Source organism: Lampris incognitus, chromosome 13 (genome assembly GCF_029633865.1).
Source record: "Lampris incognitus isolate fLamInc1 chromosome 13, fLamInc1.hap2, whole genome shotgun sequence".
In the NCBI taxonomy this organism is placed as follows: Eukaryota; Metazoa; Chordata; class Actinopteri; order Lampriformes; family Lampridae; genus Lampris; species Lampris incognitus.
In genome coordinates this window covers 27,086,283-27,100,489 of record NC_079223.1, presented here as the reverse complement: position 1 = coordinate 27,100,489, position 14,207 = coordinate 27,086,283, and the positions used below count along the sequence as shown (strand labels likewise).

The 14,207-nt window shown below is 43.5% G+C and overlaps 1 protein-coding gene across 3 annotated transcripts in view; it reads right to left on the bottom strand.

The window, feature by feature from the left end:
* Positions 1-356: 356 nt before the first annotated feature.
* Positions 357-14,207, bottom strand: part of znf318 (zinc finger protein 318) — a 29,156-nt gene continuing 15,305 nt past the window's right edge. Inside the window, exons 7-12 of one of the 3 annotated variants that reach the window (XR_008811297.1) lie at positions 12,276-12,577; positions 5,143-5,337; positions 4,825-4,918; positions 4,090-4,208; positions 754-3,713; positions 357-651 (exon numbers count right to left, since the gene is read on the bottom strand). Coding sequence is in view for 2 of the 3 variants with exons in the window: in XM_056292462.1 (XP_056148437.1) it covers positions 996-3,713; positions 4,090-4,208; positions 4,825-4,918; positions 5,143-5,337; positions 12,276-12,577 (3,428 nt within the window). In the remaining variant the exon portion in view is untranslated. Of the gene's footprint in view, positions 3,714-4,089; positions 4,209-4,824; positions 4,919-5,142; positions 5,338-12,275; positions 12,578-14,207 lie in introns of all 3 variants that reach the window. The other 2 variants (XM_056292462.1, XM_056292464.1) reach the window with 2 other exon arrangements.

The following is a 14,207-nucleotide window of genomic DNA, read 5'->3' as shown; positions in this document are numbered from 1 at the left end:
TCTGTCTGGAAGAGGGATCCCTCCCCTGCTGCTCTTCCTGAGGTTTCTCCCATTTTCTCGCTTTTAAGGTTTTTCTTGTGTTTTTCCTCATTTGAGTCTACGGTCCAAGGATAAAGGATGTCGTATGTCGTACAATGTTGTAAATTGTACTGATTGTGAAACCCTTTGGGACCATCTTGTGATTTTGGGCTATACAAACAAACTTGATTTTACTATGATATGGAAACAACAGTCTGGATCCGATTTTCATACTGAACTCTAATCAGCACAGCTGTACAACAGGAGATCGATTATCTGGAAAAAAATCTAGTCAATATTTATATAGATTCCAAGGAAATTAAAGCAGCACTGGTGTCTGTAGACTTTATTTAAACTACTAAATCAACATTTCCAACAGGGCAAGTATAATAGAAAATGCCACAAAGAATGACACTGAGCACAGTCGTCCAAGGAGCCTTGAAGAACCAAAATACTATTCTATATCTGTATGACTTGAAGGATTTTGCCGGTGTCTGATTGTTGAATGATAGTGCTGTGAAGGGGCAACATGTTAAATGGTGCAGCAGTCAAACAAACATCTTCAGGGATAGCTTTTGATCCATGCTGGGCAACTTTACAGTGTAGTTTTCTTCTTGTCCCTGTATCTAAACACTTTATATTTATTTAAAAGAGAAATAAAAAGAAGAAATTGACTCATTATTCTGAACTTTGATAGAAAAACAAAAGTATTGACAGCAATGTATAGTACATTACCTTTCAGAGGAGATGTTGCTGAGAAGGACGAACACATTTACCTTTAATAAGGCATGACCAAAACAGTGGTGTCAACTTTTAACACAATGAGGGTCTTATGTCTCAGAGTTCCACTCTCCCAACTGTTTGCAGTTACCAGCAAGTCCAGTTCGTAATCAAGAAGATTCTGGGGTCGTTTCTTTTTTTACATCCTTGAGTGGAAAAACATCTTGACAAGCTCTGCTGCATGATGGATTTAACTTTTATTCAAAGTTAAAATCATACTCAAAGCCAAGCGACATCATGTCAGATGGGAGACCCAAGGTTTCAGGGGTGACGGTCTTGGTTTCATCAGGATTCTCTACAATCGAGCAAACGTTGGCAGGTGTTTCCTCCGAGACTGAACCAGCCCCCTGATCCACCTCTAGCACCTTTAGGTCTGGCGTCTCTTGCTCAGCGTCTTCTAAAACCATGTCAGATTCAGGTTCAGCCTGGCTCTGCTGTTGCTGCCGTCGTCGGGTCTGGTACCTAGTTTGGGATCGGGTTTGTCGGACTGTGCGGGATGGAGGTGGCGTTTTCTTGCTCTGGAGAGAGGTCTTGGTTTTAGTTTTAGGGGTTGGCTGAGACTGAGGTTCAGGCTCAGGCATTAGAGCTGAATCATCAGGTGGGGTAAAAACATGCAGTAAGGTGGACTGAGTCTGGGTTTCTGAAGCAGGTTCCGATGGGACCTGAGATGGTTGGAGATCTGTTTGGATTTGTGGAGCTAGTTGAGGCTGAGGAGTTTGTATCTCTACAGCAGGTATATTTTGTGCAGCTGGTTGGGACTTTGAAGTACAGGCCTCTGGCTGGCTTTGGGACACTTTCTCAGAATTATTTTGGGAATGGGGTTGTGGAATAGGTTCAAGTTGGCTTTTGAGTTGTGGAGCTGGTTCAATTTGGATTTTGGGTTGGAAAACTGCCCCTGATTCTGTTGGTTTAGACTGTGGAGCCAGGTAAGATTGAGCCAGCTCAGATGTAGATGCTGTTGAAAGCTTAATCTGTCTTTTTTCGGGTACTGGCTGAGGTTGCATTGGCTTACTTTGTGGAGCAGTTTGAGGAGCTGATGTGGGCTGAGTTTGTGGTTGGTCTGGTTTTGATTGTGGTGTTGTCTGGGGCTGAGGTTGGGAGGCTTGTTGTGTTTTAAGGCCCCGTGAAGGTGGCAACTCTTTTTTTTTTGTGTCATTCCCTTGAGCTCTAGCCTCTGCTGTTGGTTTAGTGATGGCGGAGTGGCCTGGTTGGCCAATATTGCTGTAAAATATATCAAATAAATCCTTGGCCTTGGCTGCAGCAAGGTTCGTCTTTAGTTTGTCAGACTTTTGGGCACCATCTCCCGTGTTCATAAAAGGTGGGGGTTTAACAAACACTGCACGAGTCTGCTCACTCTCAGGCACCCCTGGGACTGCCACATCAGACTCCATCATTATCATTTTCTCATTGGGTTTGGCTTTTTGTTCAATCTTAGGAGTTTTTTCAAATGGTACATCCTGCCCATCAAATGCCTTTGCTAGAGCCTTAGGGGCCACATGGGTTTCCTCAGGAGGTGGAGGTTCAGCCATGTAATTATTTTGCGGACCGATGGAGAGGAAATCCTTGACTTTGGCTGCAGCAAGGTTTGTCATCAGTTTTTCAGACTTTAGGGCATCATCTCCCATGTTCATAAAAGGTGGGGGTTTAACGAAGACTGCAAGAGTCTGCTCGCTCTCAGGCACCCCTGGGACTGCTACATCGGACTCCATCATCATCATTTTCTCATTGGGTTTGGCTTTTTGTTCAATCTTAGGAGCTCCTTCAACAGGAACGTTCTGTCCATCAAATGCTTTCACTATAGCCTCAGGGGCCACAGGGGTTTCCTCAAGAGGTGGCGGTTCAGCTGTGTTACTATTTTGTGGTCGGATGGAGAGAAAAGTATTGAGAGGTGCCGGTTTAGCAAACATGGCCGTTTTCCTGAGGACCATTGCGGGTGCAGGAAGATTGGGTCGTATTCTGCCCCTGTTAGCACCCTGTGATACCCAGGGGGGAGGAGTGGTACTCTGACCTGACAGCTTCAGAGCGATTTCTTTTGCAACAGCCATCGACTTGGCAAATGAATCCTCTGCGGGAATCTGATCCAGGGTTTTAGTCTCCTCCTCATCTTTCAGAAACTCTGCAGCTGCTCTCTCAGCCTCCTTGGCCAAGACATTCTCCTTCTTCTTCCATGTGAACTTTCCAAATGCGGAAGGGGTGGCTATGGGTGTGGTTTTTCCTGTTTCAGTGCTCTGCTTGCGAAGCTTTGCCCTCATGGCAGGGCTGGGTCCGCACAGGACTTTAGGTGGGTCATAGGGCTTCTGTGGAGCCTCAGCCAGCTTTTTGGGCTCTGCTTTCACTTCCTCCTTTTTCAAGGGTTTGGTTTCATTTTCTGCCTTTGGTTTTCCATCGTCTCTATCCCTGTCAGACTTGGATCTGAAGTCAGAGTACTTGTTGTATCTGTACTTATCATCGTCATAACGGGAATGGTCATCTCCACGGTTGAGTCTGGCACGGTAGCGGTACTCCTCCTCTCTGCTGTATCTATATCGATCCTCCTCTCTCCGATTGTATTTGGCTTTGTCCTCCTCCTCCTGCTCTCTAATGTGACGGAATCGCTCATCCTTCTTGTTGTTCATAAATTTCTCCTCTTCCTCCCTCTTGTTGGCTTTGGGATCCTCCTCTTTCTTGATCACTTTATGTTGACCTCCATCTTCCTCTTTTTTAACTTTAGATTTCTCGTCTTTTTTTTCCTCCTCCTCCTTTTTTTTATCCTTGTCCTTCTTCTCCTTCTTATGTTTAGACTTATCTTCCTTCTCTTTACTGCCTCTGTCTTCATCTTCGTGCTTACGTTTCTTCCCACTGGCCTCTAGCGATAGCCCCGCCTGCCGGTCCAAGTTCCTTCTTTGTTCATACAGGGGGTTTTCATACATTTGTTTCTGGTGGAGATGGCATCAAATCGAAAATTATCAAACCATGTGGGAAAACTTAGCATGCATATAAATACCACTTTACCCAATTCAACAAGGTTATAAAGAGATATGAAGTGGTTAAACCTGACTTCCTCCCTGTTAGAACTACACAGGTTAAAGTAAACCCACATCTGGATTAATTAATTTAGTACCAACAGTGTGGGGACACAGAAAGTTTTATCTGAACCTGTGTTTTCATCAGTAGGATGTTTTCAAACACAGATGTGAAAGGAATACTAAGGGAATTTAGCTCCTCATGTCACTAAGAGATGATGAAATAAATGTTTCAGATTACCTCACTGACACAGAGCAGATATCATTAACACTCCACACCAGGGAATACCTTGTATTTCTCATTGTGAGCATGAGTCGTCACGTGCTCCTCTGCACAAACAGCATCGCCGTAAAATTCTCTACACAGCAGACAGAAGAATCCTCTTACGGGAAGCAGGAACTCTGATCCTGGGAAAAGAAATAAAGAACAGCATTTTAATTGAAAGATGGCAACAAAAAAACAATGAATGAAGTTTACCTGATGGAAGTCTCTGGGCTCAGTATCTGTCATGAGAGGAAAAGGTTTATGAAATTAAATTGTTTGCTGTCAGTATATTTTAAGATTAAATCATTGCTACCCCATTGTGCAAGACTTTAACCTGTCCATTAACCCATGAAAAGTACTTAAACTACTCATTAATAGCTTTAGACATTCAATTAAAGTATTAGTAGTTAATGGAATACGATAAAATGAGAGCTTTGTTTGCACTGATAAAAGGACACTATTATTGCGTATATAGAGTACTTTTCCACGAGTTAATACATCATATTAACAGTAATCTCAATGTTAGAATGAGAAAACAAAGGCAGTCGAAGGTCCAGGCAGGAAACCCTCTGCACAGGAGCAGAGAGATATTCTTACTTCAGAACCACTCTTTTCATTTAGAGACAGAAAACTGGAGCAGAGATCCAGAGCACAGCAGAACCTGGAATCAGAAGATCACTGACACAATTCAGCAGCTCAGTGATTTAAACATTGGAAAACAGATCCTAATTAGAATATATCACTGTGAGGTTCAAGTACCTTTAGCAGGTTTGACAAGTTTTTCTTCTGAAGGCAAATCCTTGCTGGTTTTGGTGGGGCTGGAAGCCCAGGGTCGGTTATAGGGATCCTGCGTCTGTGAGGCACCAGAAAAAAAGCAAATTTAAGAACACAGAAATGTGAACAGCTGGAGATAACATGTAAAATATGAGCGACAACTAGTTATTAGCGAATAGTGCAAAAAAGCCAAAATGAGAAATGGTCCTGTGTAGCTCAATGATTAGAATATGGATTTGACAAGTAGGTATTCTCAAAATAGTACAAACACCCTTCAAGGCATATAGTCAAAAGTACACAAACCTTTCTGTGAGCTTTGCAGTGTAAGTGCGTGAAAAAATCAAACATGGAACCCGAGGTGACATTACAGTTTTTACACCAATGGTTTCCTGCATCATAGTATTCAAAGGGCTCAGGAGGCGGGGCTGGGGGCAGCGCTGAGGCAGCAATTGACAGCTCGGGTCTGTCTGGCTCTACTTTCGTTGACACAGTGCTCTGCTAAGAAACACAATATGATCTTGTCAATTTAACAAATACACAACATATACACACCGAAACACACAGAACAAGCTAAAAGCTCTTTAAAAACAGATGAGGCTTGAGCGCTTTGAAACTCAACCCCAAACAAAATCAGGAAATTGACAAAAATCCCTTACCTTTAAGTCTTACGGCATCCAAGAAGTTGGTCAGCGATAATAACGAGAATCCAGCTGTCGCTTTTTAATGCTACCATTTGGTTATCAATTTGTTTTGGACTTTTAAGTTTGAGGTTTCAAACCTATAGTGCCCTTGAGCCAAAACAGAGAATGAACCTAACCCTAGCTAGTGATCCTAATGTTCAAATGCGATGAACCAAATTTCTTGGGTTTATTCACTCAATTCAAAATTCTTGTATGATACTTGACCCCATGCTATAAAAGAACAAGAGTACAAAAGATTATGGTTGTCTCTCATATTACATGGAAGCATCTCTCTGCCTTTTCCAATTTATCAGAACATGGACTTGAAGTGTTGAAAGCTGGTTATGCTGACAGTGCTTCCTAATGCTGTGTTGAGTTGATTAGTGGTGGATCTCTGTTCCACTTTTATCAAAAAGGGGCTTGATGTAGTCCAATAAAATCCACTCCACACCATCATGCCACTGTCATGTGGGATGATTAATGCACGAGTTCATGGGGTTTACTTTGGGCCACTCAGTGTCAAACAGCTGAGCCTTCAGACCAGGCAAGGTAAATCTAACCTGAATGTCTAATGTTTCCACTTAGAATGTCTTGTTTCATTCTAAACAAGTGGGACACCTAATTTGTTTAGCTTTTTTGTTAAGCTGTGACAAGTTGCACTTTTTTTTTCAAGGCACTGGACTGAATTTTTTACTCAAGAGACCATGGAGTACTCCATAAAATTCATATCCCATTTGTCTCAAACCATGAGAGTCTCTCCTCATTTATTTGCACTAATTAAAGTGTATTTAAGGTGAAATCAACTACTGAGAACAGGTTCCTGCATTCACCTGGTCAGTCTGACACCACAGCTGTCTAAAACGTCAAGTACTCTCAGTGTAGAGCTCAATGGGACACAGTTTAAGACAGATTGTAGAATTTTCTTTGAAAGGTAGCCTGTCTCCTAACTATTTGTTTTCTAGCTTGCTCCTCCGATCAATTTACAAGTTTCTGGAAGTGTACATGACCTAAAATCTCTTCACCATTGAATCTGGAAATTAAAGCTTAATCTACTGTTCTTCTTGTTCCCTTGTTAAGAACTACAGGACTAGAATGTAAAACTGTTTGACTGAACACAAACGTCAAAAAGAAACAATTATTGAATAAACTGTAAGATGTTAAACACGGTTTTCCCCCAAAGCATCATCTAACATAGCAATGCCCTTTTCTTATCATTGTTGACTATGTAATGACCTAAGCTTGATCTAAACATAAAAGCATTCATCATCTAGACGCTGAACTATCTAGTTCCATGGTTCTGGGACAAGATTTTATCATCTTGTCAAATACTGTTTTGAGAATTTATAATCTCTTCTTACTTCTGACCTATGACTCAATTAAAATGCTTATTGAACAGAGCTGAAGGAAATCTCAGTGTAGAGATCAGGGATTTAAAGCCTCCTCTAATTAACATTGGCACATAGGGAACTAAATGATGGGAGCTTAGTTTTTAATCCATTTATTCCCTTCAGTAATGTGACGGAGAGAGGAAAGGCAGACTTCAACTCATCAATGAATCATCGAAAAAGTTTCTCTGCTGACCAAAATCCAACATTTACTTCAGCTGTGCCCTCAATCAAGCTAAAATTAAAAGTACTGGGACTGAAAAGAGCATTGTCAATGTGACATTATTTACTTCACACAATGGTTCACAAGTTACTAAGCAGAAACAACTTCCACCGATTCCTTAAAACCATTACTTCTGAATTGAGAAAAATCAATCAGCGGTTATGGATTGAAGGCGATTCTGGATACAGTTCAGATGTGACTCCTTTGTGATGCTTGATTCAGGGGTAGGAGGATAATAATTACCCTGGAACAATTGTCGGTGAAATACAAAGTTTACCATTCGACTCCCAAGAATAACCCCTGAACAGTGAATCACACAGAATGCAGCCGATTGGATCATTATCAGGTGACATTTCGGTCCACTGGCTGTAAAACATTACAGCTTTAACTACACAATCAGCTGCATTCTGCTCCTCCGCTCTATTTGTTTTGTTCAAGCTAACATGTAGGATCTCATCTCATCATATAATCATTAACTGACTTGCTGTAGCAGCCAAGGGCAGCTTCATCCTCAGATATTTTATAATCCTGTGCTGTTCACTGCTTTAATGAGGAACTGACTTAGTCTATGGGCCACGGTAGAGGTAGCTAGCTGAGCTAGTTAGCTATAGCCACCTGAGGACTTTACAGATGAACATTACAGTGATTGCACACTGTAATGTTCATGAATTAAATTTGCATATCTATTTATGGGTCAAAATATTCTCAGTGTGCTTACTCCAGCAAGAAGCTCTGATTTCTTCTCAGATTTCTTCAAGAACCTCTTGTCACTTTTTTGACACTTAACCAATCTTACACGACTTAACCTATGAAAGACATGTAACTTTAAAAAGGTTCAGTATGGGGCGTATGGGTGGCGTGGTGGTCTATTCTGTTGTTTATTAACATGGGGATCGCTGGTTCGAATCCCCGCATTACATCCAACTTGGTCGGGTGTCCCTACAGACACAACTGGCTATGTTTGCGGGTGGGAAGCCGGATGTGGGTATTGGTCCTGGTCACTGCATTAGTGCCTCCTCTGGTTGGTCAGGGAGCCTGTTCAGAGGGGAGGGGGAACTGGGGGGAATAGCATGATCCTCCAACTCACTACGTCCCCCTGGCGAAACTCCTCACTGTTAGGTGAAAAGAAGCGGCTGGCGACGCCACACGTATCGGAGAAGGCATTGCGGTAGTCTGCAGCCCTCCCTGGATCAGCAGAGGTGGCGGAGCAGCAACTGGGAAAGTTTGGAAGAGTGGGGTGATTGGCCAAGTACAGTTGGGAGAAGAAAAGAAAAAAAAAAAAGGCCCCCCCCCCACAAAAAAAAAAAGGTTCAGTGTTTCAAAAGTCCAGCTAAACGGCATTTCGAGCAATGCAAGCTTCTGTGATTTGATGTATATGAGGCTGTTTGCACCTGGCATTAACATACGTCTTGGGTGATCCAATCACAAGTGGTCAGCTCTAAGTACAGGTTTGAATGCACCCACTGCGTCCTAAATGTGTCTTGAGAGCTAATTGCTCAGGCCATATTCGGAGGTGGCCTGAGACGCCTTTGTCCACATCGCATTTGAAGTGTAAACGCACATTGAAGGACCACCTAGTCAACTGACTGACTCAAAGCCTCCTCTGGATTTAGTTAAGGTTTCTTTTGTTGATCTCATTTCTGACACACAATAGACCCACAACTGTGGACGAGCCCCTGCCCACTTGCACGTTCCAAGTTCAGGATTTGGGTTGAGAAATACAAATTCTAGTGTTCAGACAATTAATTTTCCCACATAATGAGTTTTAAGTATGAGTTTCAACTTTTGCTCTGTATTTTGGGCACAAAATTAAAAAAGGCAAACAATCTGGGCTGACGCTTCTAATTCACTGTTAATTTCACTTATCAGATTATTTGTCTATCTGGCGCGACATGCATTTGCTGCCTCCATGGCAATTCCTGCGAGCTACGCTCCCTCTCAACTTGCAGCTGAGGCTAAGCTACACCACTCTACTACAGTGACTTCTTTTTTCAGCTTGTTCCGTTTCTCAGGGGTCGCCACAGCGGATTTTTTTTTACTTCTCCCCCCTTTTTTTCTCCCCAATTGTACCTGGCCAATCACCTTGGTCTCTGAGCCATCCCAGTCACTGCTCCACCCCCTCTGCCAATCCGGGGAGGGCTGCAGACTACCACATGCTTCCTCCGATACACGAGGAGTCGCCAGCTGCTTCTTTTGACAGTGAGGAGTTTTGCCAGGGCAACATAGCACATGGGAGGATCACACTACTCTCCCCAGTCCCCTGGGGATTCGAACCAGCAATCCCCGTGTTGGTAGGAATAGACCACTACGCTACCCAGATGCCCCAACCCACAGCGGATTTTACTGTTTCTATTGGTACCATGCAGGGGCACAGCACCAATGGTGGCTGTTGTTAACCCAGGCCTCAGCCGATCCCGTATGGCGCCTCAACCAATCCAATATGGTCTTGCCCTACTACAGTGACGTATGTGTTTATATGCATATAGAGCGGGAAAGTGAGATCCGGTCACAAGTGGTCATTAAAGACATGTGGAGACACATTCTAATGCCAGGTGTGAACTGACGTACTTGGAGTTGTGACCGGCTCACCAAAGATGCATGTCAGGTATAAACAGCCTCAATCTGAATGAAAAAGAAGAGTAGGGTGGGATTTTGTGATGAGAGGGAGACTGGTTTGAATGACAGCCCATAATGGCTAGACACTTTCAGAAGAATGTGAATATCAAAATGTGACTGGCTAGTTTTAATTTGGTGGTAATTATTCATCTTCTCTCAGTCTTGTGCCTCATTCATTGGACATTTATTTTAAGGGTATACCCCTGGTTGCAGGATGAGATTACTAAAACAAATATTGCATTTGTCAGGTAGAGTGTTAAATGCATGTAAATTTTTCCTTCTTTCGCTTTGTTCCCCGTTTCTCAGGGGTCGCCACAGCAGATTTTACGGTTTCCATCGATACTCTGTGAGGGCTCAGCACCAGTGGTGGCCGTTGTTAACACGCCTTGACCGAGCCAGTATGGTCTTGTCAATCCGCATACTGATTTAGCAAAATTTTACATAGGACGCCCTTCCTGACACAACCACTAACCCTATGGACGGGGGCACAGGTAAAGTGCTGGATGCCATCCCAGTATTCATGGACCTGCGCCCATGCCTGTCGCAAAATTTTAAATGTATGTTAATTAACTGCAGATAAAAGAGATAACAAGAATGAAAATACAGCACGGTGGCGCAGTGGTGATAGCGTGGTTGCCTCACAGCGGGAAAATCCTGGGTTCGAGCCCTGGGGTAGTGCAACGTTGGGAGTTGTCCTCTGTGTGGAGTTTGCATGTTCTCCCCATGTCTGCGTGGGTTTACTCCGGGTGCTTCGGTTTCCTCTCACAGTCCAAAGATATGTAGATGAGGTGAATAAGCCATACTGAATTGTCCCTAGGTGTGAATGTGTGTGTGTGGTCCCTGTGATGGCCTGGCGGCCTGTCCAGGATGTCTCCCTGCCTGCTACCCAATCACTGTTGGTATAGGCTCCAGCATCCCCACGACCCAGAGAGCAGGATAAGCGGTTTCGATAATGGATGGATGCAAGAATGAAAATTCCATTTTTTTCATTTCATGGGATCTTTAAGCTTATTTGTGCCTCTGTCCAAATTTTTGATACTGATTATATGTTGAGATATTTAACTTAGGCAAAACATCTCCCATAGAATGCCACAATGGTTAGAATCGGACTATTCACTCCAGATCCCTGACAGACTTGCACTCAACTTAAAAGTTAACCTTTTCTGGTTTGCCATGGACTTCACTGACATTACCTGAATTAAATACACAAATGGGAAAAATAGAATTTTCACATTTTGAATGTGTTCTTCCTCATCCAGGATAGGGAAAAACACAGTCTGCTCTTCTCTCAATATTTTCTGAGTTTTGTTACTTGAATTCTTTCTAAAAAGAGACGTCAGTCTAATGTAGGAAACACATTTTTCTGGGCAGTAAGGTGGCCCAATGATTAGCACTGTTGCATCACAGCAAGGAGGTCCTGGGTTCAAACCCCAGGCTATCCCAGGTTCTTTTTTTTTTTTTTTTGGCTTTCCCCCCCTTTTTCTCCCCAATTGTATTTGGCCAATTACCCCACTCTTTCAAGCCTTCCTGGTCGCTGGTCCACCTCCTCTGCCGATCCGCGGAGGGCTGCAGACTACCACATGCCTCCTCTGATACATGTGGAGTCGCCAGCCGCTTCTTTTCACCTGACAGTGAGGAGTTTTGCCAGGGGGATGTAGCGCATGGGAGGATCATGCAATTCCCCCCAGTTCCCTCTCCACCCTGAACAGGTGCCCCAACCGACCAGAGGAGCACTAGTGCAGCAACCAGGACACATACCCGCATCAGACTTCCCACCCGCAGACACGGCCAATTTTGTCTGTAGGGACGCCTGACCTGGAGGTAACACGGGGATTTGAACAGCGATCCCAGTGTTGGCAGGCAATGGAACAGACCGCCATGCCACCTGGACGCCCTCCCAGGTCCTTTCTGTGTGGAGTTTGGATGTTCTCCTCGTGTCTGCGTGGGTTTCTTCCGGGTTCCTCCCACCATCAAAAGACATGCATGTTAGGGTTAATACTCATGCCTGTGCCCCACACCGAGGCATGGCAAAAAATAAATAAAAATAAAACAACTGGAGCTGGTCCCTGAGCGCTGCATGGCGGCTACCCACTGCTTCCAGTGTGTGTGTTGGGACGGGTTAAATGCAGAGGATGAATTTCCCCATGGGGATTAATAAAGTACATCTTAATCTTAAATCTTAAACAGCCAAAGTGGCTACCAGATTCTAAACTCAATTCCATAAAATAAGGACTAATGTATAACATTCAGTCCCTGACTATACTTACCAGTGTTTGAATGTTACACTGATGTACAGTTCCAATGATAAACCCTAGTCTGGAAAAGGGAAGATTCTCTGACACGGCACCTGATTTTGATTCATTTTGGTGGAAACACAAAAACTACCACAACTATCACTTCCTTTAAAATGACATCACAGATCAGGTCTCTGCATCATAAATAGTAAAATAAAGAGTGTGCTAGGTCATATAACAAATAGATCTGAACTGCTAAACTAAGTCCCTGTTTACCTGCGGGTGTGGATGATTGTACCTTTGCTGTGGTGTTGGACAGCTGAGCTTCCTTGGGGCTCCGATCACGGTCTCTCCTCTTCTGAAATGATGGCTGAGCCTCCTGTACTACAGTCTTGGTGGTTTTCCGTGGCCTGTCGGAGGAGCTGAGACCCAGGATCAGAGCCACCTTTTCCACCTCTGTCCGTTTCTTTTCGGCCTCCTCATGCTCCTTGCGGAGGTGCGATATTTGTTTCATCACCTCCTCCTGCAGATGGCTGATCTCTGATAAAAGTGGGTCTTTATGGCCATCTTTCTCCCTACGCTTCTTTCTGAGAAGCTCCCCTGAAAAACAAATGCTCCAAATTTTACCCTTACACGGGTAAGGTTCAAACTTTAATAGTCAACAACTCCTGTTTCTATATGCCTTTCTTAGTCCTGAATAATGTGTTGGATGAATCAAAATCTTTAGTAACAATTAATAGGAATGATAAGCAGCAGACAGAGTATCAGTGTTTAAAACAACAATTTTAATTTGGTCCTTTCCTCAATTTTCTACCTTCTATGACTAACTGACTGAGCCATGAGTCAATTTACCTCAAATCATCTCTTTAATCTCAACCCTCAAATATTAAATTCATGATTTGAACTAATCCAAACTAGGGATCGACCAATTATTAGTATGGCTGATTATCGACTTAGTTGTTCATCATTTTTCATATTATTGTTATTGGCATATTTTTATCGGCCAGCCGATTAAAAAAAGTCCACTTCGCAACATGCGCACCTCTGACGCAGCCTTCACGCTCCAACAACACTGACACAGAAGAGAAGCATCGAAGAGTCGGACCACTTTTCTAAGGTAAGATGAGCATGACAGATGCCATAAAACCCACTCAGTTGGTGAGAAAAGCATGCCATAACGTTAGTTACAAAACTCACTCCGTAACATTAGTTTCTGTCTCTCTCCCACTCCCACACACACACACCAAAGAGCATAACATCGGTCCGACATGAACTTGACAACAGGTTGTCAATTCAAACAGAGAACACAATTTCCAATGTTGTGCTTAGCCTTCAAATGTAACTAGGCTAAAAGGAAAACACTAATGTGTGATATTTTAGTTACATACAGAGTGTTATTGTCAGTGTTGTGCATGAAGGCACTACAAGAGCGGCGGTCATTAAATGTGGTCTCATGTATAATATATTTTGATGTCATATACAACATTGTTAATCCCAGACGACGAGGTCGGGTGGTAACTCGTTGCTAAAGAGTGGCAGTCATTAAACGTGGTATCATTTAAAACATATTTTGATGTCATATACAACATTGTTAATCCCAGACGACGACGTCAGGTGGTAACTCGTTGCTAAAAGAGCGGTGGTCATTAACATGGTATCATGTACAACTTTTTTTTTTATCCCCAGTTGCACTTGGCCAATTACCCCACTCTTCCGAGCCGCCCAAGTCGCTGCTCAACCTCCTCTGCTGATCTGGGGAGGGCTGCAGACTACCACAAGTCTCCTCCAGTACATGTGGAGTCGCCAGCTGCTTCTTTTCACCTGACAGTGAGGAGTTTCGCCAGGGGGATGTAGCGCGTGGGAGGATCACACCATTCCCCCTCCCCTCTGAACAGGTGCCCCAACCAACCAGAGGAGGTGCTAGTGCAGCGACCAGGACACACACCCACATCCGCCTTCCCACGCGCAGACACGGCCAATTGTGTCTGTAGAGACACCGGACCAAGCTGGAGCTAACATGGGGGATTCGAATAGGGATCCTCAAGTTGGTAGGCAATGGAATAGACCACTACACTATGTACAACATAGTTTGATGTCGTATACAACAACGTTAATCCCAGACGACGAGGCAGGGTGGTAACGCATTGCTAAAAGAGTGGTGGTCATTAAACGTGGCATCATGTACAACATATTTTAATTTGATTTGATTTGATGATTTTGATTTCATATA